Source organism: Xylaria bambusicola (genome assembly GCF_022495145.1).
Source record: "Xylaria bambusicola strain CBS 139988 unplaced genomic scaffold F5B22scaffold_13, whole genome shotgun sequence".
Classification (NCBI taxonomy): domain Eukaryota; kingdom Fungi; phylum Ascomycota; class Sordariomycetes; order Xylariales; family Xylariaceae; genus Xylaria; species Xylaria bambusicola.
In genome coordinates, this window is record NW_025953566.1 from 247,856 (window position 1) to 274,294 (window position 26,439).

General features: G+C 48.4%; 7 protein-coding genes across 7 annotated transcripts; 4 read left to right on the forward strand and 3 right to left on the reverse strand.

The window, feature by feature from the left end:
• Positions 1–404: 404 nt before the first annotated feature.
• F5B22DRAFT_600262 (alanine--glyoxylate aminotransferase) lies at positions 405–2,463 on the reverse strand. The gene is made up of 4 exons (XM_047974505.1): positions 2,103–2,463; positions 1,411–2,036; positions 997–1,355; positions 405–931 (listed from the first exon to the last, which is right to left on the reverse strand). The coding sequence occupies exons 1-4, from the start codon at positions 2,417–2,419 to the stop codon at positions 848–850; spliced, it is 1,386 nt and encodes a 461-aa protein (XP_047832304.1). The 5' UTR covers positions 2,420–2,463; the 3' UTR covers positions 405–847.
• A 1,120-nt stretch (positions 2,464–3,583) lies between these two features.
• Positions 3,584–4,853, forward strand: F5B22DRAFT_600266 (vacuolar protein sorting-associated protein). Its single transcript, XM_047974506.1, has 3 exons — positions 3,584–3,927; positions 4,001–4,411; positions 4,548–4,853. The coding sequence occupies exons 1-3, from the start codon at positions 3,859–3,861 to the stop codon at positions 4,671–4,673; spliced, it is 606 nt and encodes a 201-aa protein (XP_047832305.1). The 5' UTR covers positions 3,584–3,858; the 3' UTR covers positions 4,674–4,853.
• A 308-nt stretch (positions 4,854–5,161) lies between these two features.
• On the reverse strand, positions 5,162–8,098 carry F5B22DRAFT_76213 (uncharacterized protein). The gene is made up of 3 exons (XM_047980549.1): positions 7,736–8,098; positions 7,212–7,668; positions 5,162–7,162 (listed from the first exon to the last, which is right to left on the reverse strand). Exons 1-3 carry the CDS (start codon positions 7,782–7,784, stop codon positions 5,461–5,463), a joined length of 2,208 nt encoding a protein of 735 aa, XP_047832306.1. The 5' UTR covers positions 7,785–8,098; the 3' UTR covers positions 5,162–5,460.
• A 1-nt stretch (position 8,099) lies between these two features.
• On the forward strand, positions 8,100–9,113 carry F5B22DRAFT_76186 (DASH complex subunit Dad2-domain-containing protein). Its single transcript, XM_047980548.1, has 3 exons — positions 8,100–8,610; positions 8,680–8,739; positions 8,806–9,113. The coding sequence occupies exons 1-3, from the start codon at positions 8,385–8,387 to the stop codon at positions 8,976–8,978; spliced, it is 459 nt and encodes a 152-aa protein (XP_047832307.1). The 5' UTR covers positions 8,100–8,384; the 3' UTR covers positions 8,979–9,113.
• Positions 9,114–10,236: 1,123 nt separating this feature from the next.
• Positions 10,237–12,356, forward strand: F5B22DRAFT_635306 (uncharacterized protein; the record flags this gene model as incomplete). The annotated part of the gene is made up of 2 exons (XM_047977115.1): positions 10,237–10,627; positions 10,696–12,356. 2 exons carry the CDS (start codon positions 10,237–10,239, stop codon positions 12,354–12,356), a joined length of 2,052 nt encoding a protein of 683 aa, XP_047832308.1.
• A 4,752-nt stretch (positions 12,357–17,108) lies between these two features.
• On the forward strand, positions 17,109–19,618 carry F5B22DRAFT_76394 (carboxylesterase 3). Its single transcript, XM_047980551.1, has 2 exons — positions 17,109–18,026; positions 18,117–19,618. Exons 1-2 carry the CDS (start codon positions 17,382–17,384, stop codon positions 19,287–19,289), a joined length of 1,818 nt encoding a protein of 605 aa, XP_047832309.1. The 5' UTR covers positions 17,109–17,381; the 3' UTR covers positions 19,290–19,618.
• Positions 19,619–20,978: 1,360 nt separating this feature from the next.
• Positions 20,979–22,925, reverse strand: F5B22DRAFT_76369 (uncharacterized protein). Its single transcript, XM_047980550.1, has 3 exons — positions 22,723–22,925; positions 21,554–22,432; positions 20,979–21,496 (listed from the first exon to the last, which is right to left on the reverse strand). The coding sequence occupies exons 2-3, from the start codon at positions 22,383–22,385 to the stop codon at positions 21,144–21,146; spliced, it is 1,185 nt and encodes a 394-aa protein (XP_047832310.1). The 5' UTR covers positions 22,386–22,432; positions 22,723–22,925; the 3' UTR covers positions 20,979–21,143.
• Positions 22,926–26,439: the final 3,514 nt, after the last annotated feature.

Genomic DNA, 26,439 nt, shown 5'->3' on the forward strand with positions numbered 1-26,439 from the left:
ACGGGGAAGGAAATTTAGATTGTGGTGGAATAATCTGCTAACCTTTCAAATACAGTAGAATTCCATGTCCATGCTGTACAGGACCAGTAATTGGAGGTCAGGGTAACATATCTTAACCTAACTTCAAATTGAAATGTTGTTTTTTCCTCCTTAATACGTCCGCAGTCATTCCATATTACTTTGACATCAGTGGTATGCCATTGAGATTATTAGATCCCTTCATTTGAAAAGGCACAAGCCGTTTCAGACAGGTGACACACTCATTCTCCCTGGCTTTCTTACATGTAGCGTTATCAAATGAGCCTCCGATCTCACAAAGGTTCGTCAGTGCTAACAAACGAGTACGACACCAGCAAACGGCCCTTGATAATAACAGCTCCGAGTAGGTAAGCGCATACATGTCTCGCCTAATCATCACTAGTCCACTAGGTTGACCATTAGAGAAAGTCAAAAATGTTCGTTGATGGCTTGATGCACCCAATTTAATCACTGAAAAGATACTAGGTACGCTACGGTCTCTATAACCACATTAATCTGACCATAAAGCCAATAGATGATTTGATGTTTACTGGAGATGGTTACGAACTGGCCACTGCTGAGTTTAATACTATGGCTTAGTCGAGTATTTCTCCAAGGTTTTAAAAAAATTCAAACCCATCACATTATATTGACACTCTGAAAATACCCGCACTGTCTATTACTCTACATCCTTTCCTTGAATTACCCGTAACCCCGTAAATACCTAGTCTTATGACTATGTGCTCTAGTGTTGTAATTTTGGAAATATGTGGTTACAAGATGCATAATTATGCGGTGTTGCTGCTTCGCTCGATTTAAATGACGTCACTTATGAAGTTTGATATCCACACGCCGTGAGGCCATCTTTGAGGGCATTGATTGCCTTGTCAATATCCCCCCGCGCAGGGTCGGTCTGTTGCAAGTTAGTGTCCCGACTCAATGTGCTTATGTCTTATGAGCTTGATGATTTCAACTTACAACACTGACACCCATGTGTCCGAACCGAACATACTTGGCTGCGATCTCCTTGTGAATGCCACCAGCAAAGATAACGCCGCTGTTTGCGAGCTTGGGGAGTAAATCTGTCGCCTTAACGCTTTCAGGCAGGTAGATGGCGGTCATGCCATGGGCTTGGTCATCGGAATTGCTGGCAACTTGCTTTAGTCCAAGGTCCGTGACAGCCTTCTTGATCTTGTCAGAGACTTCGGTGTGCTTCGCAAATCGCTCAGATAGGGGTTTTGTGAGGATTTGGGACAGGGCCGTGTGCAAGGCGTGGACGAGTTGGGGGGATGGTGTAGCAAAGTACGACGGCTTCTTCGCCTCGTAATTTTGCATAACTAGACTCGTGTTAGCTATCGGCTAAATACGGGTAGTAGTAATGAGTTGCCCTACTAGGCCGCCAGTTCTTCATAGAAGCGAAATAAGAAGCCGGTGGGCTCATTCTCGCCTCCAGAGCCTCCATGGCCTTGCCACTGAACATAGATATCGACAGACCAGCGGGACATCCGATAGCCTTCTGGCTCGCTGTAATGACACCGTCCAGCTTCCAGGCATCGAAGTCAATGTCTTCACTAGCAACACTGCACACACCATCCACGATGAGCAATGTGTCGGGGGAAACGCGCTTAACCGTTTCTGAGAGGTTCTTCAATTCACTCAATACGCCGGTAGACGTATCGACGTGAGTGACGGTAAGTAGCTTATACTTCTTGCTTTTCAGCGCCTGCTCGATCTCAGGGAGTTGCGGCCGACTTCCGACTGGGGCCTTTAATATATCGACATTGGCACCGTAGACTTTGAGGCAATCGCCGAAGTTATCCCCAAAGTAGCCGGTACTGAGAACAAGCGCATTCTCGCCAGACTCAATTAAATTGGCTCCTACCAAATCCCAACCCAGAGTGCCGGACCCGGAAATGACGAATGGTTGCGATGATGGTGACGTGGTCTGGAAGAGCTTGCGAAGCATTGAAAGTGTCTCTCCAAATGTCGCGACGAAACCGGGTCCTACATGCGACTCACTGGATGTAGGTCAGAATATCTCTGTTATCTCATGTCTCAGTAAAACAGGGGGAAGGAGGACAGACCTGTAGTGGCTCATGGACTGTAGCACGGCATCATCGAATTCGATGGGGCCCGGAATCAACAAGGTGGGATGACTTGGCTGGGACGACATGTTCGAGCGCGGCGGTGACGATGAGATGCTGCGGCTTTGACTGTGGCAAGAAGAAGGGCTGGAAGTGCTGAAAGAGGGTTGAGGTTGGCCGGTGAGGTGCTGTGATATAATGGATAGCCGCAACGCGGGGTTGTTGTTAGACACCATCTTCGGGCTCCCACCGATGCCGAGGCGGGGCGTGCTGCCGAGCACAGCTCTGGCAAACCTTGAATAAGCCATACTGCACATGCGCTATGGAGAGAGTTCAAGAGGGGCTCCTGGGCAAAGACATTTGGAGGGGCAGGAAGCATACCGTACCTAAAGAGGGAATCCAGCTGAATACTTAACCGCCAAGGAGGGTCGGATGCCTTTCCGAGACGGGTAGACTAGATCGCGAGCGACTAAGGAATCCTATACCGACAAAGATCAGGTTTATTCCTCGCGATCTTTTTTTATTCTTGATTCATCAATTTTCCCACACTTATTTTCGGCTGCATATATGCCGTTGTTGTCATCAGCTGAAAGATTGAGTCTCAATGAAGACTGTTCTCTTAAAAGCAGTAGCAATTGCATGCCGAGAAAATTCCTTTTTCGACGACACATGGGCATCTTATTCCCCGAACCTCGCGCTTCATTTGATTACTTAACAATTGCTCTTCCGCCATCGGCATGGGTTTAAAAGCAAAACATTTAATTTAGCGTCCTGTGCTTACATAGTAGAGTATCCAGTATCCAGTCAAGCTTGTCTACTATGTAAAGCTAACAACCCCTGTCTACTCGCTGAATAGGAAAAAGTCGAAAGGTGAGAGAGCTGATATCGAAAGACATATTTACCGTCAGTGTATTAGTTCTATAAATCATATAGGAACTGCTTCTATTTATATATATATATATATATAGAAACTCTTCTATTGCTGCTTTCACAATTTGAATCTTTGACATCTGGAGTGTCAGGCATGCAGCTGCAGTGACATACCATATGCTGACGCCTTAAGGTTCCGTCACGGTTGAATATCGAACAGCTACTGCCCAGTCGCCTTCTCATCTTCTCATGGATTTAATTTATCTATTCTTTCGTCCATGTTACTCTCCTCACCTGGTATCTTTACTTATGCTCCGCTGGATAATTAGTTGGATGGACTTGAAGCTTCCAGATCCCCGTATCTCGGTACCTACTAGGTAGATATACTGTAGGTAGGCATGTACCTTGGCGTGGACAGCGCACTTTACATGAACTAAGTGCTCTGAGGTAGGTACCTAGCTCTAGGTTAGGTACTATAAGAGTAGGTACCAATGCACAGCACTACCTACCAGTAGGTACAGTTACCTACCAATTGACAGGGGTCTCCTGGTTCAATGCTTAGCTCGAATTGAGGGGCTCGAGCTCTCCCTCTCTTGTGGCTGCGTAACAACGTCAATCCCTAGAGCTTCTGGTAGGCGCAGGCATCCGTGATGTGATCCACGCGCCGTCAGGGAGCTTTACAAAAACATTGGTACAGCACAGGACCTAGTTGGTGAAATTTCCACGACAATTCTTCGGCATACCAACTTTACGTTCGATTATCACCCAGTTCCCAGCACTTGCGACGCAACTAAGAATCAACACCTGCTCAACCTCGCTCACTCTTCCCTCTCCTGACGGCCCTCGGAAGCCCGCAAGACAGCGCCATAGACGCGCCACCCACACAATGGCCTTCCTAATCCTCGTCATTGGGGACCTACATATACCAGACCGAGCACTTGATATACCGCAAAAGGTACGTACCTACACTTACGCAACCATCGCAAGAAGCATTGTGCGCCGCTAACAAGGCGTCCCCGTGTCACTAGTTCAAGAAACTCTTGTCACCTGGCAAGATTGGACAGACACTATGTCTAGGGAACCTGACAGACAAGCATACATACGAGTACCTACGATCGATTGCGCCGGACCTTAAGATCGTGAAGGGGCGTTTCGATGTAGAGGCCACGTCACTGCCGCTCTCGCAGGTTGTTACCCACGGATCGCTGCGCATCGGCTTCGTCGAAGGCTTTACGCTTGTGTCCACCGAACCCGACCTGTTGCTAGCCGAGGCGAACAAACTCGATGTCGATGTGCTATGTTGGGGCGGTACCCACCGCTTTGACGCCTTCGAGTACATGGACAAGTTCTTCGTCAACCCCGGCAGTGCAACCGGGGCCTACACAACAGGCTGGACGAAGGAGGGTGAGGAAATGGTACCGAGCTTTTGCTTAATGGATGTGAGTGTCCTTCTCCTTCTCCTTCTCCTTCCTAAATTGGGAATGGGGTTCATCCCAGCCTAGATGGCTAGCCATCAAGTTCTATTCCACTCATAAGCTGTTAATAATGATTATGTATGCTGATCAATCCTCGCAGGTACAAGGAATATCACTCACGCTCTACGTATATCAGTTGAGGAAAGATGCTAATGGCGTAGAGAACGTGGCGGTCGAGAAAGTGACTTACACAAAACCTGTAGAGCCAACAGGAGGCTCCTCATGAGTGTGAAAGATTGCTGGTCTAACGAGAGACATGAGATATCCCAAGATAACGAATAGCTAATCTATGAACCGCGATCATTTCCAAATTCGCCCTGTTTTTGCGCAAATAATAGTATCTTTAGCTGTGAGATTAGATTGTCCATCAAAGACAACGTAAGACATGATGTAATCAAGTTAAAACCAATGACATTTTCCGTGCGATAAACATGAGCTTGTGATATGTTTGTTGAGATAGAAGAGAGCTCGGGATTACAAGAAGTCATTCCAGGCCAATTTTAGTTTCAGATAGCTTATACTCATATTGTACACTGGGATAGTGACAATTGCTATCATCAAGCGCAGTGCGATACACCTCCAAATGGCAGACGGGTTGTGAAGAGGGAACTCTTATCTCAAAAATGTTAGTATTGAAACATGGTGACTAACACCTTCTAACAATCAAGGGATACAACCACAGACAACGGAGCAAAACGTCACATAATAAACAAACTGCATTATAATCTCGGAACTGGCTTGGTATCATAATATCCTATAGACTAAAACAGCGCGCGGTACTCCAACGCTATGAATGAGGCCACAGCATTAGACAAACTGAAGGAGCATATCCAGCTCGCTCACTATCTAACGCCGTGTGGGAAAAACAAGTAAATCTAGCGTTCGTTATTCAATGAGGCAGTTTTCCCATCCCGCTTCCAGACACCAGTTAACTCAGCGGTAAAATGAGAAGCAATAATAAGACGGTTAAGCTAAGAAAGCAAGGCGTGCGTGTGCGCATGTCCATTATCATATCACATCATGGCGGTCCGCCTGCGATTGTTCGTTGGTTTCTCACGGGTTATCGTCCCCTCGCTGTCCGCCGTGGACACGCTATCTCCCTCGACGGAAGGACTTTCATCCCTGAGGTACTCGAGGTCGCTCTTGGCGGATCTGATGGCGGCCATGGAGGCTCGTTTGCGAAAGTTCGTGTTCTTGGCGGTTGCCATCTCGCTTACGTTAATGCCGTCGAACCGCAAATCATCGCTGGCGATGGATGATAATCTTCGCGATCGTGATTGGCGGCCACCTTTTGCCTTTCTACTCTTATCTTCCGGCGCTGATTCTTTCGTGATATCATTTGGTGACGACTCAGTGAACTCATAGACATCAGTTTCGTCAAACATTTTGGCAACCTCAACTTCCCGGGCCGCAATTTCCTTGAGGCGGCGGTTCGCAGCCTTTGATATTGGACTGCCCGGTGCTTCATCATCCCTGTTGGTTTGATTTGTTGTTGCTGAATCTTTCTTCTTCCTGTGAGTTGAGACAGTACTTGGGAGCTCTTCAAGAGTAGATGTACGAGTGGTTTTTTGAGCTAGGGGGCTTGCCATCATATCAATGTCCCCGCAACCATCATGAGAAATCTTTTGTGATGCGAAGTCTTTGCGAGAGGATCCTGATCGGGCCCCGGACTTGGCTACCGAAGAGGTAGCGGAAGGTGGCTCATCTCTTTGGCATTGGCTAGTCCGACGAGCATTCTTGTTTTCACTAGTCACTGCATCAAAGAGTTGTTTCGTATTAGGCCTTCGCATCTTATCTCGAAGATTTGGCTCGGCGTAGCTGACAGCCGCTCGAGCACGCCGGTTAGCTCGCGTGGTCTCTCCCCTCGACGAGATATCAACGGGGGGCGGTGTGTCATTCATCTCTTCCCTTATAGCACACAGCTCAGGTGAATCCGGGGCGGTCACGGTCGGTTCGGCTGAGAGACTTTCGGGCTCAATGTCAACAGGGAGGGCAGCTTCCGGTAGACTAGGTGGTGGTATTTCAATTGGCGCTGGTTCTTTCGAAAGCCTTACGTGACTTTTAGCTGGCTCGTCTCCTTTCTCCGCCGCTTTCGATTTCGCCTTTTTGCCTTCAACCTGAGCGTGTGCTGACTTCTTCGGAGAACTGAGAGCCTCATTCGAGCTCTTGGCGCTCAGTGGCTTTCTCTGTGCATGCGAAGGTTTATCCCGAATATCCTTTTTGCTAGTAGGGAGTTCTTTGATCGGTCGGTCTGAAAGTTTTGGTTTTCCAATCGTAGTTTTGCTAAGCTGATTTTTGGCTGCTGTACCGGGAAGTACTGGTGGTTTATTCAACGGGGCATTTTCTTTTTCGTCGTCTTCTCTACTCTTCCTTTTTAGATTGGCCTTCAAAACCTGATTATTCAAATCAGGTCCTGGAGTAGTACTACTGCTTGTAGTTGTCGTGGCAATTTCAATCTTGTCCTTCTCTTCAAGGGTATTCTGGGCTGTTGTAGATACTGGCAGTGGAACAGGAAAGGATGCTGGCTTATGACTTGTATCTTCCGGGCTACTAGTATCCGATTCGCTCATAGCAGGCTTCAGTAGCTTCGAAAGCGTGGACAGATCAAGTTTGGCAGGGTCTTCGTCGACAAATCGTGATACTGGCGGAGAGCCAAGTTCGAGCGAATCTGTGCTTTCCTCCGCTTCAGAACATAAAGCCAGAATCTCGTCGCCACTATTATCATGTCAGCGCCGAGTAGCAATGCGCGCTTGTATAATCTCACCTTAGTGTCTCGCGGGGGTACGTTTTATTTTCCCAAAGTGGTGGTAGTCGGCCTTCCTGAAGTGCTGCTGCTTCCAAATCTTCCATTGACCCCATGGTCTCTCGTCTCCTCCAGTCTGATACACGAGATCGGCCAATGCTATCTCTTTGAATCCTGGGCTTTTTCAGCGCCCTTGGAGACCTGTTCCGTGGTAGGGGCTCATGGCCAAGTCCAGCGAGCATAGCACCCCATTCCACAAGCTGGGCTTCCATCTTCTCCTTGATTTGGAGCGCATGCTCGGCTACTCTATGGGCATGACTACCTTGGAGCTCTGTTTTCAGTCGCAAGGTTTCACTTCGGAGTTGGAGGTTCTCGGAGAGGAGTCGCGCACACTCGTTCTCGAGATTTCGAATTTTGAGGGATTGTGTTGAATTGATGCGGGCGATGTCTCTATTTTGACGGAGGAACTTTCGACGTACTATAGCCACGATACCAATCAGCACCTCACGAGATCAACGTATATCAAACAAAGGATCGTTACTTACATGTTTCTAGAGTGTCTGTTGACACGGTGGGCTCATTGAGTCTTGCCATGGCGTAAATAGATTCATTCAGTAGGCACCTATGGCAAGGTCCTGGAATCTAATGAGATAGGTTTGCGGCAATTGAGCTGTTGCGCTGTAAGTATACTGAATTGAAGCTCAAATGTGAGGCATCTATCATCTGATGCGCATGGGAAGGCAGTGATTTGTTTGGACAGTGACGATGATAGATAGATCTGGTCAAGCTTTGCCGACCGGCTTGCCAAGTCAAAAGTGGTGCGTCTCCACCCAGTGAAATACAATAAGGGATGTTGTCAGGGCAACACAAGCACAAACCCCCTAAAACGAACTAGCGCCATATCCGCTTCAGCCTCTGACTCGTAAGTACCCATGTGCCTCTCTCGGCTCTCAAGAGCCGTCACCCATTCAAACGACACTTGCTGATCTTCAGCACGACCAACAGCTGCGTTCGACTTGCATTGCAGAATTATATCAATGTTTCTAGACAAGGCCATTGGTTCTTTGGTATTCTCTCATCCTCATAGCTATCTTATAGCTCACTCCTGTAAAGCGAGTCTACATCACATTGAGGGTTGTTGAGAGCCAAGGTATCTTTGTGGACTAGGCCTGTATCTGAGGGGGTTCACTCACCATGGCCTTTTCGACGAGGACGCTGCCCGGCCATATGCGCCAGGGGTCTGCTAGTGGTAATTCCAACGCACAGTCTACGGGCCAGTCAGCGACACTCCTAGCGCGTGTAGATGAGAAAAAGGCCGAGTTGGAGAATCTCAAGGAACTTCGAGATCTTAGTGCCGCCGTCGCAAACCAGATGGAAGCTCTACAGCAAAAGCTGGCAACATTGTCTGACGGGACAGAAGGTACGTGAGCCTACAGTCGAGTGTATATGTGACCGGCCGAATCAGAATCTAATAGACTCGTGTTTCTAGCGATTGCAACTGTGATCGGCAACTGGCATAATGTTTTACAAGCCATTAATATGGCGTCGGGTATGGGAACCCATAGACTCTATATGCATGCCAACTTCTGTTGTCCCTGATATTGACTTTTCTTAGCTAAAATCCCTGGCGCACAAGCAGCACAAAGTGATGAACCTAGTATCGAAGAAACCGAGCTGCCACTGCCCCAAACTCTGGTCCGCATACCGACGGAACACGCACCTGCTCTGCAAGCACAGGCTGAACTCGCAATGGAGGATGAGCAGAGCACTCCTACCCCTGCACCTTGAATTAAGCAACTACACGCGGCCTCTATCCTGTCCTAGTGTGGCAGCAGCGGATTATTGAAAGGTTAAACCCAGTTCCCCGCAGAGCGAGAAGACATGCTCATCTGTAGTCCAAAAGTGCAGGAAGGTGAACTAATTACCACCAACAGACCTATGTAGGTATCGCCCTTTGATATTGGTTCAGGCGGTACAGATGTAACTGCCCAAGTCCATCAACAGAGGGCGGGTAGGGACGGTCGTTATATTCCCGAGGTGAAGGGACAATCAATTAACTATCTATTTCCAAGAGCTAGGTACCTAGGTAGGCACCGGCCGATTTTCCCTTCCAGAAAATCGAGCCCAGGACACTCACCTTCAGGTGAAGATACTCTGGGAGTCTTTGATACCAGACTGAAGACATAAACATAGCCTGGTCTAGATAGATACCTACAATGACCTCGAACCCAGCCAAGGGGTGTTGTCACACCTATATTGAAGCATGAAGCCATACCAGATAGCAAAGTTGCCCAAGTCCAGCGCCTAGGTGTTGCAGCGTTATGCAATTTTCGGGGTTATATAGATAATACAGTAAAATGCGGGGTTGGAAATGGACCGTGTTCTAAATACGAGATCGCGTTGACGCGTATATTTCTACATGTACCTACATAAGTAGTACCTAAGTAGGTATGCTTATGTCCTAGTAGTCGTCTCGCTGCCACTCGCTCTACTTAAATCATGGACATCAAGTGAGTAGGTACCTAGGTAGGCACATGTCTCACATTACAGGGCGGGCTTGAGCTGGGGAAACTGCGCTAGATATGCCTTCCGTACTAGGTACACTACTGCACACTAAGAGGCGGGAAGGTGCGTAGACAAACAAGCAAAATGTAAGCTCAAGAGGAGCAGGCGAGACCCTTCCGTCTATTTACACGACACACGGCTTGGTGTTGAGCAGACAGGCGGAATCATCCTTCTCTCTTGTGATCAATGGCCCCCTCTACAACCATCATCAGTCCGTGCATCAATCTCTGCTTTTCGGTCCATTGACAGTTTAATCGATTGTTTCCAGCATCAATTGATCATCTTAGCCATTGGCCTCTCTGACCATTGACGACATTGGAAGAGTCAACAAGGCCCAACCAACGGGCGCTTAGGTTAGGGTCCCCCTGTTGTCCCCCTTGCTACGACCCAAAGGGCAGACAACCAGGGCTCCCCAAGATTGCTAACTCTCACGGGACTAGTGTAGACAGATCATTCAAGGAACTATTTGGGGTTTAATATCATGTCTCACAAACCCTCATTTCGTCGCCAGGGCTTCGAGATCCTCTGCGACTCGCCTGCGCCAGACAGCCAACCCCTTCGAGGCCATCAAGAACGAGAACCGGCTCCTGCTTCCCAGCTTGATCCCCTCTGCCATCTTTCTATATCCCAATCTCAGAACCGCCAACTTGGTACTCACGAGCTCAACCCAGTCTCATACAACTCACAATGGGGCATCACTCGAAAAAATAGTAACAAGGACAAACGCACAGGGGGGCGTCTAATACGGCCATCTATCACGCCTAGCACGTTTGAGGTGCTCAACGCTGTTGCTAAGCCCGGGTCACAAATTCAGACTGTGCCTGCCGCTTCTACAGCTCCAGATGATACACACCGGATTCTTCAGCTTCCAGGTATACGACCTCCCAACTGTTAGATTTTGCCTGTCGCTGTGTCCGCTGACCCAGATCCATGCGTGTAGTTGATCGTTACTCGAGTCATCCTCTGTCAATAGCCGCTCGCAGTATTCCACGTCTTGAACAGCAATTAGCAAAGCATCGTGACGGCTTGTTTGAGTGGGTTTTAGCTGTTAACCTTCCAAGTGATTACGAGTCACAGCGTGATAAGCGCTCTGTAGTGAATGACTCGCAAGTCCATAAGGCGTACTTTGGCTGCAATCTCTTACCAGAGTCTACCCTCGGGGAAAACAAGACTCTATCAACTAACAGATACCTACTGCTGGTCACGCCTGTGGTGGAGACCAACGACGTGCTGGACATCTTTCGTAGCCCAATCGACGACTCAAATATGGCTCTCCCAGAAGTCCGTCCGGCTCATAGTACGCCAATAAAAGCGTCAGAACATGGTTCAGTCCCTGAGACCGATAAGATTACTCCCAACTCTACATCGTGTACTAGGGGAGATAACAGTCGCGCGGAGTCGATCGTTTCATTATCACCAGGGGAGCCTGTAACGAGAATCGAGGATTCCTTCGAAGCATTGGACATTCTAGAAGACCAACTCGAAGCATTTGATGAAGTTGCCCGCTTTAATCAATTTATCCCCACGGAACAGCCTATTACCAATAGAAAATCTGCCATCAAGACTGAGTTGACAGTGCCAGTCCCATCCGTTAGGTTTGCGACGCCTCAGGCGCAACATACTTATCCTAGACCAAGTTCTGCATCACTCCGGGTGAGACCAGCTACTGAACCACGCAGGGGTGCTCTGCGCAAGGCGATTTCTATGAACTTGGACTCCCATAGATTGAAAGTTGAGGAGAAAACTCCTGGCCGTCACTCGCCAAACTTTTCGGCAGTGAGGGGGAGTACCAACTCATCTGGGCAGAGCCTAGCCGCCAATTCAACTAAACGGTATACGAATACGACCTCTGAGCTAGCAGGTGAGGCGGCGGCTCAACAGTTGAAAGAAAGGAGAGAAGCCCGTCTAGTTTCACAGCGTGCAACCCAGCCAACCGCCTCGAGCCTCCGCCGAGCCAAGTCAGCCAAATTACCAACACGGCCCGTATTCGAGCTACCTGGTGAAGCCATATCACGTCGTAAGCGTGAAGAGCACCAGGCTCATTTGAAAACCCGAGAGGATGAAGAAAAGAGGAGACGCGAGTTCAAAGCAAGGCCTGTACCTTCACGGGCAGTGCCAGCCGCGGTGCCCCGTGAGACTGTAACCAGCCGGGTTCGACAAAATAAGGCAGCTTTGCCAGAAAACTCAGACCACGTACGCATGCCCAATAAGCGCCCACTTACAGCCCTAGATCATCATTCGCGAACAGCCCTTTCCAGTACCATTAACCAGCCGCAGTCTCGTGGTCGGGAACTACGAGCCGAGGGACGATCCATCCAGGATAGTCGGGCAACTTCGACATCTACGGGTAGTACGAGCGAGAAACGCAGCTTATTATCGACAGAGGATATGCAGATGCAAAAACTCCGCGGTCACGAGATATATCAGCGAGACAATTCTTGGACTGGTATTCGAATGCGAGAGAAATGTGAACGTGAAACACTTGCCAAATTTGCGCGCGAAGAAGCCGCGGAAAGATCCAGGCGGAAAAGCCGTGAGTGGGCCGCAAAACAAGCGAGGAAGCGAATGACCGCCAGCTCTTCGCGCGATGTGATGGCATGAAATAGCAGTCGGCTTGCGAGTAGCCAATTGTGTATTTCTTTGGTGAGATTGTATTAATTCGTGTATGGTTTCTATATGTGTACTAGGGCAAGGCGGGTTGCATTTTATGGTGTGGATAAGGTAGGCATCGTTCTATACCCAACAAATTCCGGCGTTGAGGAATTGAGTTTTCATAACAAAAGAGAGATAGATCGTGGCCCATTAATAGGTTAGTTACCGGTTGTATAAGTAGCTTTAGACATGGCGTGCGGTCTCTTCTATGATCATTAGAGAAAGATATTTATATAAACTCGAGGCAGTATACTGTCATCTTGCCGTCTGTGAAATGTCTTTTCCAGTCATGGTCAATAAGGATTGTGCAAGGATGCTATACTTGGAGAACTGATACGCAAACCTCTGAAGAGTTTGTTGAGTTATGTCTCATCTAGAATATTCGACAACTTAAGCCTATACCCACCAAACCCGACGCCAAAAAAAAAAAAATGAAGATCTGAAGCAGAGCATGGTGTTAATCTGCAAATCCAGGTAGATTTGATGAATAGACACCTCCGCTAGAGATAGATTGTAGATCCGTGACATCATGTACATAGTCTACCAAGATTAGCGAGCGAAGATCGATCTACCTACTAGCACACACACACATACATATGTGACGAAATACAAGCTTTTCTACACTCATTATCATGTTGATCCTGCTCGTCAGTGTACAGTTTTACACGTACGTATGTGTCTATCGTGGATGATCAGTAAGTGGGACGGAGAGTGCCGTAGCTGATTGCCGATCGCATTTTCAAAGATATCGATCTTCGTGCAGATAATGGACAACTGAGATCATGGAGTATCACTGTCCAGATCATGATAACCAAAAAGGGATAAGAAAGAAAAAAGACTATTTAGGTATCCAAGTCGAGTAGTTTAATTATGGATTGGTGTATGTTCAATTTGTTTAGTGGGTGGGCGTGTAGATGTCGTTGACGTTATGTTTGCGCTTCGACTTACATATAAGAGCTGCAACCAGAAATACCTAAGCTGGAGACACGGTCACCAACTACGTCAACATTAATATTATTGTAGGCCGGGACTGAACACCAATAAGCTATGGTGATGGTTGGGTAGGTTGTTGAGGTTGTCTGTGACTGACACTCATCTCGACGATGAATCGCTGAAGACCACAGATACGCTGGAAGCAGGGCTATCTATCTAATATTATCAACGCTTTCGCGCTATCAGGTGTATCGGTTGCAAGTAAGTGTCTGCTTGTCTGCCCCTTGTTGTTTTGGTGGGTGGGCTATCCACTTCGGTTCTTCGTATTGAAGAAATCTGCGCAGTCGAAGCAGCTTACAGTGGATACTATCATCAACGTGTAGATGGCTGCGTTCATGCTTGTCGTACTTACCTAGGTACCTTACATATACTGCTCGCGTCTCCATCTTCGTGGCGGAGCTTTCGTATCTATGAAGTTGCACGTTGTAAATCCTATAAACGCCATTGGATTTGTGATTTAGCCCTGCTTCTTACTGGTCCCATGATTGTACTGTTTCCGCTAGCGGCGGGCAATGTCTTGAACACGGGCAGAACGGGGTCTGTCGGCGAGTCTAGTGTCTCGGGTATGCTTAAGTAAACTTCTAGATTTCTACGGAGTAGACGTTGTACATACCCAGCTAAGCTGCACCTAGCCATCCGGCACAACTACAATATTACCGCCGGGAAACATTATAGTGTAGTCATGCTCCTCGGGTAGCAGCCAATCGCTACGGCCAAGAGACCCCGAGACCGTGTTCTTCAACATGTTGTGCTACCGAAGCTTGTCTGTACATAATGTCCTGTCATAGCCAGCCTGCTTCTAAGTAGTACCACCAGGTCCACCACCGCCAGGCACCCAATCTACATAGTAGGTCTATATAGCGGAAAGGTGGTGCCATTGGTGATAATCACATGGCGTTCGCAACTATATGTTTTAACCCAGAGCGAGAAGAGGAGGCCTCCTCCTCGACCTTTGTGATACCTAGTCTTACCTACAAATGTTGCTTATGATGCGACTACGTGTACAAATTCCTTGCCTACCTGGAGTAACGAAGTGGAAAAGAATATATGTATCTCGGAATGCGCTTTTAGACAAATGTAAAGCTTTAGTCATCGGCTCGTAACGTGCAGCGTATAAGTAAGCAAGCGTTCTTTTTTTGTTAAATTGCACGTGGGAGACAGGGGGAGGCACAGCCATTGGTACCCATTGGATAGTCCCCGGTGTGCTGGCTGTCAAACATTCATTGACAGTTCCATCATGCGATAGGTATCAAAATCCCTTCGCGGAAATATGTCTACCGTACTACCTACCTAGACTGATTTCTACTTAGACATTGTCTGCCTGATTACTACATGGGTACAGAATGGGTACTACCGTGTAGGTATCAGGGAACGCCCGAGTTCTAGACCTACCACCTAACCGAGCTAGGGACGCATCAGAGGAAAAGAAAAGGACCAGAAAAAAAACAGAACAAAAACAGAAGTCTGGTTCGCAGTAACTCAGCCACTGGAACATGGCGTCATTTTAGGCGCTTCTTCCAAATCTTCTGCGTGGTTCACGGGAGAGCCAGCCACCTACGTACACTGATAACTACCTAAGTAGGTGCTGTCTGATTGACACCAATGTCTTGGTGGGTGATGGGCTAGGTGAGGGTAGTTCGGGCGTTCGCGCTGCGTATGTTGTCATAGCTGTGATATATTCCACGATCTAAAACGCGACTATGTCTGGTTGCTATCGGTTTGTGGGATAGGGCATGTGGGTTGGGTTACTTAAGGCATCTGCTTAGGTACGTATATCTACCTACATGCATGTATCCTAGTACAGCTTGTTGATTCTTCTTGATTCCTAGTGGAAGAAGAAGGAGAAGGAGAATGAGAAACAAGCTTTTTAGGTGCAGACAGAACAGGATCACCACTTCACTACCATCCGTCTCACCACCTGCCGAGGCGACGCGCTATCTATGCAGCGGTCAGCTCGCACTTTTGCACCGCTTATGGTATTAAGGGACAGCACACAGGTGGGCCTGTGTGCATGTACCTACTGTCATAGTTAGCCCTGGAGGATGTAGGTATGTAGAAACAGTCACATACATCAGCAGTGCAAATGGGCAAGAGACACAAGTCCATCCCGAACCCCATACTGCCGGGTGGGCGGCATCCGATACGCTTCCCAGCATCATACCAGTCGAGCGCCAGTCAGTATGTACGTGTAGTTAGTCTCGAGGGATAATCCCAAATCTAAAGCTGGGAGCATCGGCCGCTATCTACACTAGATTAGCCTAGCACCTAGGTGCAGGAAAGGTAGGTGAAAAAAACAACAACTATGCATCATAGGGAGCGGAGCGATGGGTCTGGGTTCTTTGAGCAGATTTGGGTGACAGGGAGTGGGAATCACCTCGACTGACTAGGCAACTAAATATGTACCTAGCAGCTCTGATCTTCGCGTACCTACTTGGATGATGAAAGTGGGATATGTGCGCTTGTCATCGAATGGGCCGACGGCTACATGTGTCACGCCGCATTTATTAACCTGGGATCATCGAGCCTCGACTCTCCCGTCGTTGGTAGCTGGTATTGTCCGTTGCTCGGTGTTTTTGGTCGGTCTTTTTTAGTCGGTCTATATTCGGATTTTGTGTGCGCTCGCAGGATACAAACATGTTACGTGAATAGTGCTGAGGTCCTGCATCGTTGGCTCTGCGTTAGTTTCAAGGTCGAGCACCGCAGCAAGGGACGTGAATGAATTTTGTTGCTACCTAATGCTCCCCCGGTCAGTACGTGCTACCTACCTTATCACGGGCGGCTCCCCTTCTCCCATGGTCGCATCGTCACCTCGCCCTCAGTCTAGCCCTGGGTCCAAACCCCGTCGATAAGGCCGGCAGGGAGATGGCGAGGGATTACTATACGTATATGACCACGCTGTTGCCCCAATTACAGTTCTGTCTTTTCTTGAGCTATTCTTTCGCAGCTGGCACACCTCTTTCTCACGTCGAATGACCTACACACACAGCACTGGCAGTTGACATTTTCTTGCATATAGATACCCATTTCCACAAGCAGCACGAAAGAAAAAGAAGGAGGAAACCCGCTTGGGTTCAATTCTTCGTAGTTCCGCGGCCGCGATTCTCTGATAGATGCACGGCATTCCTGCACATCATTTCCTAACCAAGAAATACACTCGCAGCCTATTATAGCATTTCACCAAAGCCAAGAGATCTCTTTGAAGAGCTTAGGTCGCACGCCAAGCTTCCTGCCCTTCCCGCAGCCTGCGAGCAGCAGTCGCCTGGACAGACCTGGAGAAGGACAAGAAGCGGTGCCCTGCCAAGACGTCAGCCAACGCCAAGAAGTCTCGGCTCAGCTGAGACGGACGGTCGGAATGAGGGATGTACTGTCACTCAAGCTGCCATCATGGCCGCCACGGGTTCATTTCCCCCGTCGCGGACGTCAAACGGCTGCCAAAGACGACGACGGCAAAAGCAATAGCAGCGGGAGCGGCAGCAGTATCGACGATATTGACCCGGAGGCCAATAAATCGCTCGCCATGCTGGACTTCGAGCCGTCGTACCAGAGGCTGCAATCGCCGCAGGCTCCCGTGTCCAGGTTCAAGCAGCGGAAGGTCCGCTGGGCCCTTTCCGCTGTCCTGGTCTTCGGAATAGTCACCATCATCCTACTTTCGACGCTTTTAAGCCGCCATTCCGTCGGTGGGCTTGATACTCTGTTCAAGGTACGTCGCATCACTTTTGCTCTTCTTCTGCATTGAATTATTCATTTCATGGCTCCATGCATCCTTGTTGGCCAATGACCGGGAGACGCACCATGCCCAACGGGACGAACTGCCGAGGGTTGTAATGAAATTGCCGACGATTCTAAACTTCCACTACCACCCTCACTAAACATATCCAACCCCTTCTCCATACATTATTATCCTTTCCACCCTTCACCTCGATTCTATTGCTACCGAAGAGAGACTGTTCCAAGTCTCATTGTGATACAAAATCTGACGCAATGCCGCAGAAAACATCCACCATCAACCTACCCCAGGGTAACTACCTCGGCCAGGTCATCGGCCCCAGCTCCTCTTCGCCACGCGCCATTCAAGCCTACATAGGTATTCCATATGCTCAGACGACAGAAGGCAAGAACCGTTTCCGACCACCGCAGGCTCTCAAGACCCAAGCACAGCCAGATGTCATTTACCACGCCTTAAAGTTCGGACAGATATGTGCACCGGGCAAGACCGGCATCGGTGGACACGGCGAGAACTGTCTTAATGCAAATATCTATCGCCCACATTTTGGTGATAATGCAGACGAGATCGCGACCGAGGAGAAACGGCTCGGGGTGGACAGCAAGAAATTGCCTGTTGTGGTGTATGTCCACGGCGGAGGTTTCAACATGGGGAGCGGCAAAGAAAGGAACATGGCGAGCTTTGCGGCTTTCGCCGATTCGCCTATCATTGCCATGAGCTTCAATTATCGCGTTGGTCCTCTTGGATTCTTGCCTAGTGCTTTGACAGCTAAGAAGGGTTTGTTAAACCTTGGCCTAAAGGACCAACAATTCTTCTTCGAGTGGATGAGGTCTATCCTCCCTGCCGTTGGTGGCGACCCTGACAATGTAACACTTATGGGATTGAGTGCAGGTTCTCACTCGGTAAGGCATACCATTTCCCGGTCACTCGGAATGTCCGAAGTATAGCATATCCATCAAGTGTGCGCAACTAACATAGTTCCTCTCTTTCAGATCGGACATCACTTAATATCTTACTCGCCAGCTAATAAACTCATCTCTGGACCGCCTCCGTTTCAGAAAGCCATAATCGAATCCGGCGGCTCAACAGCGCGAGCAACATTTGTTCCGAACCATCCCTTACATGAGCAGCAGTTCCAGGAATTCCTGATGCAATGTGATATCGACGGGGTATCAGACGACGAACTCTTCGACAAATTGCGCGAATTGCCGTACTCGACTTTAGTGTCTGCATCTCAAAATATGTGGGGGAAATGGTCCAAAAGCTTGCGTTGGCCCTTCCAACCCGTCATCGATGGTCCAGGGGGTGTGATCCCCGATTTGCCGATCAACTCCTGGAACAAAGGCAATGTGTTGCGAATTCCGATAATAACAGGCTTCAACACAAACGAAGGCGCCACGTTCGTACCAGAGGGCGCAAATCAGCCGACTGCCGTGCGTAGCCTCATGTCATCTATTATTCCAGGGCTGCAGGATGAGGATCTCCAGACACTTGATGAGCTGTACCCAAGCCTTAGCACCTCTAGGGGCAAGCAGTTGTACGCCAACGCCCAAGAGTCTACCAAGTTTGGCACCGAGTTCTGGCGGCTGGATGATGCGTACGCTCACTATGCCTACATCTGCCCAGTCCTCCAAACCGCGACCCTCGCCTCAACGGCACAGAGTGCCGCCCCTGTATACGTCTACCACTACGCGCCACGAACCTCGTCATTCGGGGCAGCAGACCACGGAGAAGAAGCAGCCACGGTAGCGCATGACATGAGTAGGATCGGCAGCTTCCCGGGTATGGTAGCGGTCGCAGATGCTATGACAGGGGCATGGACGCGGTTTGCTGCGACTGGTGATCCGAGTCAGTCATATTCGGGTGCGAAGGCGAACTTCACGTGGCCTCAGTATAGAAGTCCGTTCAACTCTAGCAATAGCGATGATGACGATGATGACACCACTGGCCTCCTCGCAATTTTCGGCAGCGGCAACGATGAGCAGATGAGGTCGGCGGGAACGCAAAATCCCGGAACGCCAGTGAAAAGCATTGCCTTGACAGCGCGTGAGAAGACCGAGTGCAAGTTCTGGTGGCCACGCGTCATATATAGCGAGGGATATGGCAATGGGTCGACGAGCTTCACTAGCAGTGAAAAGAAGGTCACTATCAAGGCCAAGCTATGAGTACTCCCTACGAGTACTTCATTCTATTGTTTCTTTTCCTGTCTGATTGCCATATCGTCCTATTACATGGCGATTCTACTCAGGCGAAAATATGGAGTCTTCCGAGAGACGCTTAAGACATACCAGCCACAGATGAGCAGTTTTGCTTCGGGCTTCGGAATACAAATCAAAGAGGACGTGCATTTGAACTTGCACTCGGCTCGCAAGTCAGGACTAATGCAGAGCTGATTCGTATCACATATCTAAGTTTTCTAACCACTCAACAGCGCGTCATATCTTCACGAACAAAACAACTGTCTTGCCGAGCTCCATCCACACAATCACCATATCACGATTCAGTATACACCGTGCGATCTCCAGGGAGACAGCAGCGCTGTCTTGAAATCGCCATATATATATCACAGACACAACATGCTCTATATTGGATCAAGGCCTGATCCGATTGTATAGGAGTGGCTGTACAAACATACATACACACTTAGATACCCACCCACGCATACGCATACGCATACACATGTACATAGCTAGTATGCGCAAACCCTGTATATACCCCCTGTTTGCATGATGAAGAAATGAATGATACAGGTCATTGAGAGACATAAGAGAAATAAATATACTTGTTCACGAACTCGTCCATGCTTCCAGTGTGTCTCTATCTATGTATTGTATTAAATCCACGTGTCTGCATAGCACGATATGCAAACCCTTCAGGAGTAGGATTGTAACAAGAGCATTCCCGCTGTTCTGTTCACAATACCCATTCAAGACTTCTACTACCGAGAGTCCATCTCATCCTCAAATGATCCCCAAATACCGTCACGGCTTGTCTTTCCAAGGATCATCCTTGATTTCTGTATTCAAAAATCGGAAGAAACCGGTCGTCTCTTACGCTCCTTCATCATCGGCACCGCTCATCAACACGAACTCAGACTAGACAGGTCACCTAGGCAAACAGCTATATAGCATGGTCGTAATAAAAACCAACGAAAGCTCCCCATCACCTAGTTCTTCATCCTCACTCCTCAGTTGGATGAGATAGCAGGCTTCGATTATCTAGGTAAATGCTCTCACAAAGCCACCGGAATAAGAATTTCCAGGCTCGGGATACAAGTCTTCACTTCAAATTGACAAGGCATTTTATATAAAATATGGTTGGCAGCAGAATAGCTACTCATCATACCCCTGCAACCGCATGCATGAGGCACAGAAAGCACATTGTAAGAGTTTGTTATTCATATGTACAGTACATTACCCAAACAGGCAACAAAATGACAAAACCCTTATCTTCATATATTGGCTATGTTTGACAGAGATCCCCAGGCCTCCTCCTCTTGCTCGAGCTCCACAGCCTCCCAGACCAAAAAAAAAAAAAAAGGAGAAAAAGAAAAACAATGCTATGTGGTTGGAACAAGTCCAAATACTATGTATGACCCGAGAGGAAGCAGTAAATAAACATATTCATCCCATCCAAGGCCAGGTTTTGATTAAAAGTAGCCCCGTCTATTGTAATGCTACGCTTGTGTAGAATTCGTATGTTTTGAAAAGCTAAGACAAGTAGTTTCTTTCAAATTGGTTCCCGTTCATTCCAAAATTATGGCTTCAGTGCTGATATTGTAACCAAAAAGATCGTCAAGAGCATACTGTAAGTGATGGCCGTAGAGGATTGCATTGGCGTTAAGAAAATAAGCTTCAAAGCGCTTGATGCTGTTCCGTAGAGTAGTGGCATGAATATGTCAAAGTATTAAGTAGAAAGTTGGGTATCAATATATGACACATGAAATATATGCATTTTGGCTTCCTTTTCGTTTTCTGCGTTATTTCTCTTTCCTCACGCATTTTAGCCGGCGTGCAGAATTAGAAGTTTTGAGAGATGCCTGCACTTTGTTGGGGGTAGTGAGACGAATTCTCTATGCGAGTATTTCGCCGAGCTGGGTTGTCACGGATGACGGGTTGCACCGGGCCGTTCGGGTTGTCAGAGTATGGATCGCTATACGGATTGCTGGTACCGTATTGGTCATAATATCCGGGACCTCCGTACGGGCCATTCTCGCCTGAGCCGTCAGATCTGCCCGCCGCGCTATACGAAGATGAAGCGTTCGAAGGGCCTCGATGGACATTGGCGCCACGGTTCTCGGCTGAAGGAGGGCCCATGGCACCCAGGATCTCGCCTTCGGGACTATGCGATCCGTCGCTCATTAAAGGTTCACCTGATGTCGCGTCAGAAAAAGGTCGTTCTGGAGAAACATTATCAGAAAAAGCCGCACCTGCGCCAGACATGGTAGTTGATCCCTTACGTCCTGTAGAGCCCGCAAGCGTGGTTGTTCCCCAGCCACGATAGCCAGAAGACGCATCTTCCTTCATCTCATAAGCACCTCCGCCAACATTCGGCAGGGTAGGGTCATTGTTTGGGTTGTAAGCATAGTCCTCTACTTCTTTCCTCCGCTCTTCCTCAGCATCCCTACGCTGTTTACTACGTCTTCTCCAGAAAAACAAGCCTGCTAGAACAATCAAGGCTACACCGACGATGGGGACGACAACGGCCACAGCAATCTTGCTCGACTGGTTTAAGCTGCTCGAGGGGCCATCACTTCCTGAGTTGAGCGCGCCAGTCCCGGTTGGAGAAGCACTGGCACCGGCACCGGCACTGGTGCTTTTAGTAGCAAATGAAGTGATAGTAGTTGTTGCTGTGGAGGCATTGTCGGATGATTCTGATGTCGAGGTAGGAACTGCATCCGTAGTTGAAGATGTTGGGGTTGAAGAGTCACTCGAAGTTGGCTCCTCAGTTGATGATGAAGGTTCACTACTAGTTGAGGTTTCAGAGGGTGTCGGGGTTGGAGTAGAGGAGGTGCTAGTTGGCTCTGGTGTTGAAGTCGTGGACGTTGTAGACTGCTCAGGTGTAGATGTAGGAGTCTCACTCGAAGACGACGACGACGTACTAGTTGGCGGCGGTGGTTCGGATGATGAAGAGGTGGTTTCGGTAGTTTCTGTTGCTGGCGGCGGTGTAGACGAGGAGGAAGTGGTGTCAGCAGTTGAAGTTGCTTGATCGTCTGTAGTCGACGAATCGACGGGTGTAGAGGTTGGGGCAGGGTTAGACATGGTTGCCTGACGCTTTATTCGCGCCTTTAACCTGGAATGTCGACTATCTTGCGACATTATGTTAGCAGCAATAATATTGAGTGTTGAAGCAAAATGAAGTAAGCAATGCCAGGAAACAGTGGTGCACGGTGGAAGAACAAATCTGAGTCCAAACGACAAGCCCCAAAGCAAGTCAAATGTGATGCGCCAGCTTAGCACTGCGGGCCATGGACTCGACCATAAGCGGGGACTGAGACTGAGACTGTGGGATGGGGCGATTGGATGCAGATGCACCGAGGCATGGCGTTGGGACGGTGTGGATGGAATTGTGGAATTGATCAATTGTCTTGTCACATACCTGGTGTGGAGAGCGCACGCTACGGATAGGACGGATCGAATAGCAATGGGAACGAGTGGATGTAACAATTGGATGAATGCACGAGATGGTGTGAATGATTCAAGATGAGACGCTGCCAGGAGGCGATGGCTTGATTGATGGGCGAGACAAGGCGAGAGATTGGGAGAAGGGGGAAAAAATAAAAATAAAATAAAATAAATAAAAAATACAGCGGAGGCTACCTAGCCACGGGGGATGCCGTACAACAGTTACAACAGACACACTAGGAGGAGGTGGGTGTGTGAGCGATTGGGTGAGCGATTGGGCGAGCGGGCGAGCGACACTTGGACTAATGCAATGGGCGGCTGTACCGTGGCGGAGTCAGCTCTCAGTCTTCTCGAGTCTCTCGTGTTTTCATGGTCTCGCTGGATCCATGTTTACGACAGGCGGCGAGACGGACGAACGCTTACTTTAGTGTGTATGTACATATAGATGCATGCATGCGTGCATATGATGGATGGCAAAACAAGCAAGACGCACGCTGCAACGTAGGATAAGGCCGCAAGCGTCTTGATGACAGACGGTCCGAGAATATGGAAGAAAGGGGGCCTGGTGATGCTACGATGATGAAGCCGAGCTGGTCATCAGTCCAGCAGTGAGGTGGGATCTAGTTGATATCGCTAGGTCATTTAAAAACACAGCAATTCAAGATACATAGGTAGGTATTGTATTGCATCGCACCAGTTCTGTAGCTGGAGATATGGAACTCGAAGAGAAGCAAAGGAGGGAGGGAGGGAGGCCAACAGAAAGTCAGGTAGTGGAGTGGGAGTGCTCTTTTGGTAGCGGACGCCAGAGGAAATTTGCGACGATTCCAAGACTCCTCATCTCCACTGTAGCCTTAGGTAGGTAGGTAACCATGTTAGTTAGTGCTATCCCCTGCTCTGCTACCTTGAACAGTTCTCGACAGTGCTGTTGTCCACTAGGCACCTACCTAGGTACCTACATAGGCGAGAGTAGGGGGGGCAAGAAAGAGAGCACTGCCATGGAGTCAATCCCACCAATCTTCGTGTCGACATTCCAAGTCAGAGACTCCAAGTCATATCAGGTCCGATGCCAGATGGGATGCTAGGATGCTGGGATGCAGGTGGCTGAGTGTGCCGAGTTGTGCACCTAACCACCCGAGTAGGTCCAGAAACCTGTTTATTCGTAGATCTTGATGTCTCGTTTCATACCTTTCTTTATATAGGTATCCCCGGCACAAACAGTACATAACCTACCTAGAAGGCTTCACCATGATGGTTCATGATACACTACATATCAACACCATACTGCTGTCTGTCTATCTGCCTGCCTGCCTGTGTACTCTGAATGTCCTCTATCTTCTACCCACGGTGCAGTGGTTTACGTGCAGCACGACTTAAGGTTAGAGGAGTGTGAGGTAGGTAGATTATGTAGGTACTTGTATATTACTGACCTGGAGTTTTATGCCGTGCTGGTCACGCCCGCTGTTTCACATACCTAGGTAGCATCCAATTGCAGTAGCCGACGTAGTATATTACGTAGTCTGGTTCGGCAACGACAACTCGAACCAGACTATTGGGGGCCGAGATAGCCTCAGAGTTCCTTGTTTAGGTCAAAACCTCGGTGAATGTTGTGCTGGAAGGACTCGGAAGCTGGGCATCCCAGAGGCCTTGTAACGGCTAGACTTGCCTGTACACTGCTACTGCTGTAAGTATTTAGATGCCAGCCCGCCACAAGAATTCCTGCAATTGGCCCAAGTCCAATACTGTATCGAGAGTAGAGACTGCTAGCCTGCAGCTGGGTTCCTGCGAGCAACCTGCCCAAGACGGCCCTTTTCGCTTCTCTGCTCCAAACTTCTACATGTACTTCGTCGCTGGATGCGCCGTGATTCGCCATCAACAAGCGTCCTTCTAGCGAGAGACCGGCCCCGACGCCGACTCCCAGAAGGATCTACCGGGACAGACTAAACAGTCAAATATAGCAATGAAACAAAGACTTATACTCTTTTCTGCAAGTCCAATGATAAGTAGACCGAGAAAACAAAATTACCCAAGTAACACTGTTACCTGCCCTCGCCTGCTTACTTGAAGATCCTGACTTGACAGCTGTAAAACAGATCTTGGGCCAAGATGGCTTCTCGGCGGAATTTTCGACCTGGTTTTTGACAAATGACGACACCACCCTCCAAATACTAGGAACAGCCTTGGATGTTTCCCAGTCCATCGCGGAGATCTACGGCCCAGAGACAAACGTGATGCCTGAACACGAGAATGGGGTCACTCTTTTTTCGCGCCTTCTAAACTAGGAATTAGTCTAGTCGACCAAAAAGCGAGGGTGGGGGGCAAGGCATGCTCCAGGCGGATGATATCCGGCAATGCTAAGTAAGCGCTGCTTGCTCAAGGTAGGGAATAGGAAAAGTCGTTATTGAAACTGCAGAATCTCGAATTTATCCAAGCATACTTATCTGTAAGTATAGTGCAATATGGATAGAACTCCGAGTTCAGAATCAACAGTTCAATTGAGGTACATACCTAGTAAGTGCAGTGTGAGATGAACGTCAGCGTCCCGATTACCCATCGTCAGCCCTAGGTAGTCTTGAGTGAGATCTGCATGTAAGTAATATCTCTCGGGTCTTTTGTACATGCCATGTCGAATTACCTACCTTCAACTACTGATTTTTCAGTGGAGACTGCAAGGGAATAAAAGGGGAATAATAGCTACTACTTAAGAGTAAACACTTTTTTCAATCAGTCTATATCATGTTATAAGTGCTTGTGCTCTCGGCTAAAGAATCATTGTATCCCTCGATTCACTTTCTTCACCCAACTTCCCGGAATTTCCGAGGATGTAATCTTATGCAGATGCGCGGTTTATTCCCCGCCTACAGATATATCAGCAAAGAATAACCGCTCTAAGTAGTGTAGCGCCTATCGCTCTTTCAGGGTTCAACCTGGGCTATAACGGTCTGTGCGATCCATGTGCTCAATATACTAAGTATGTAGTTCCCAATCGTCATGCAGCAACTGCCTACCTACTACTCACTTAGTAATTCAAATCCAGCGTGCACTTGTCAGCCTGAGGGACCCGGGTTAATTTGCTCCAAATCCACGGACAAGAGCAGTTGATTCTAGTTTAGACCATAGAGAGGTTGTATTATAATCCTTCAGCGGCCTTATGGGGAATACGCTGAATAGCCACCGTGTATGCTGGCTAACGCAGTTGGAACTAAGAAGGTATCGAGTTGCACCGTAGGCCGAAAACCCCGAACTGAGATAGTGCAGTTGAAGCAGATGAAGTGCGTGTACTCAGCATCTCCCATTGGCAACTACTGCCAATAGGAGGCGACATCATCTGAGACCATCTAAGATGTCTTACGTCTATAGAGGTAAGACATATATATCCATGAGACAAGAGTTAGGGCTAGGTACGTCATTCGCTCTTGTTCCGATCTATTGAAAGATTTAGCCGAGGGTTTGTGATTCAGTCTATCTCGATTATCTATCCTTTAGTCAAAATACACGCACGCGTACTAATACAGTATATCACAAAAACCAACTATATGTTGTAACATGAATTTTATTTGGTTGTTTCGTAAATGAGCTTTTTGCCGTTGCCTAAGTCCCGCTACACGAGCGTGAAGGGCGGCACAGCTGTGAGAAATCAGAAGATGTCAACTCATCGAATAAGTGACATAATGGCGGTAGTAGATTTGCTTGG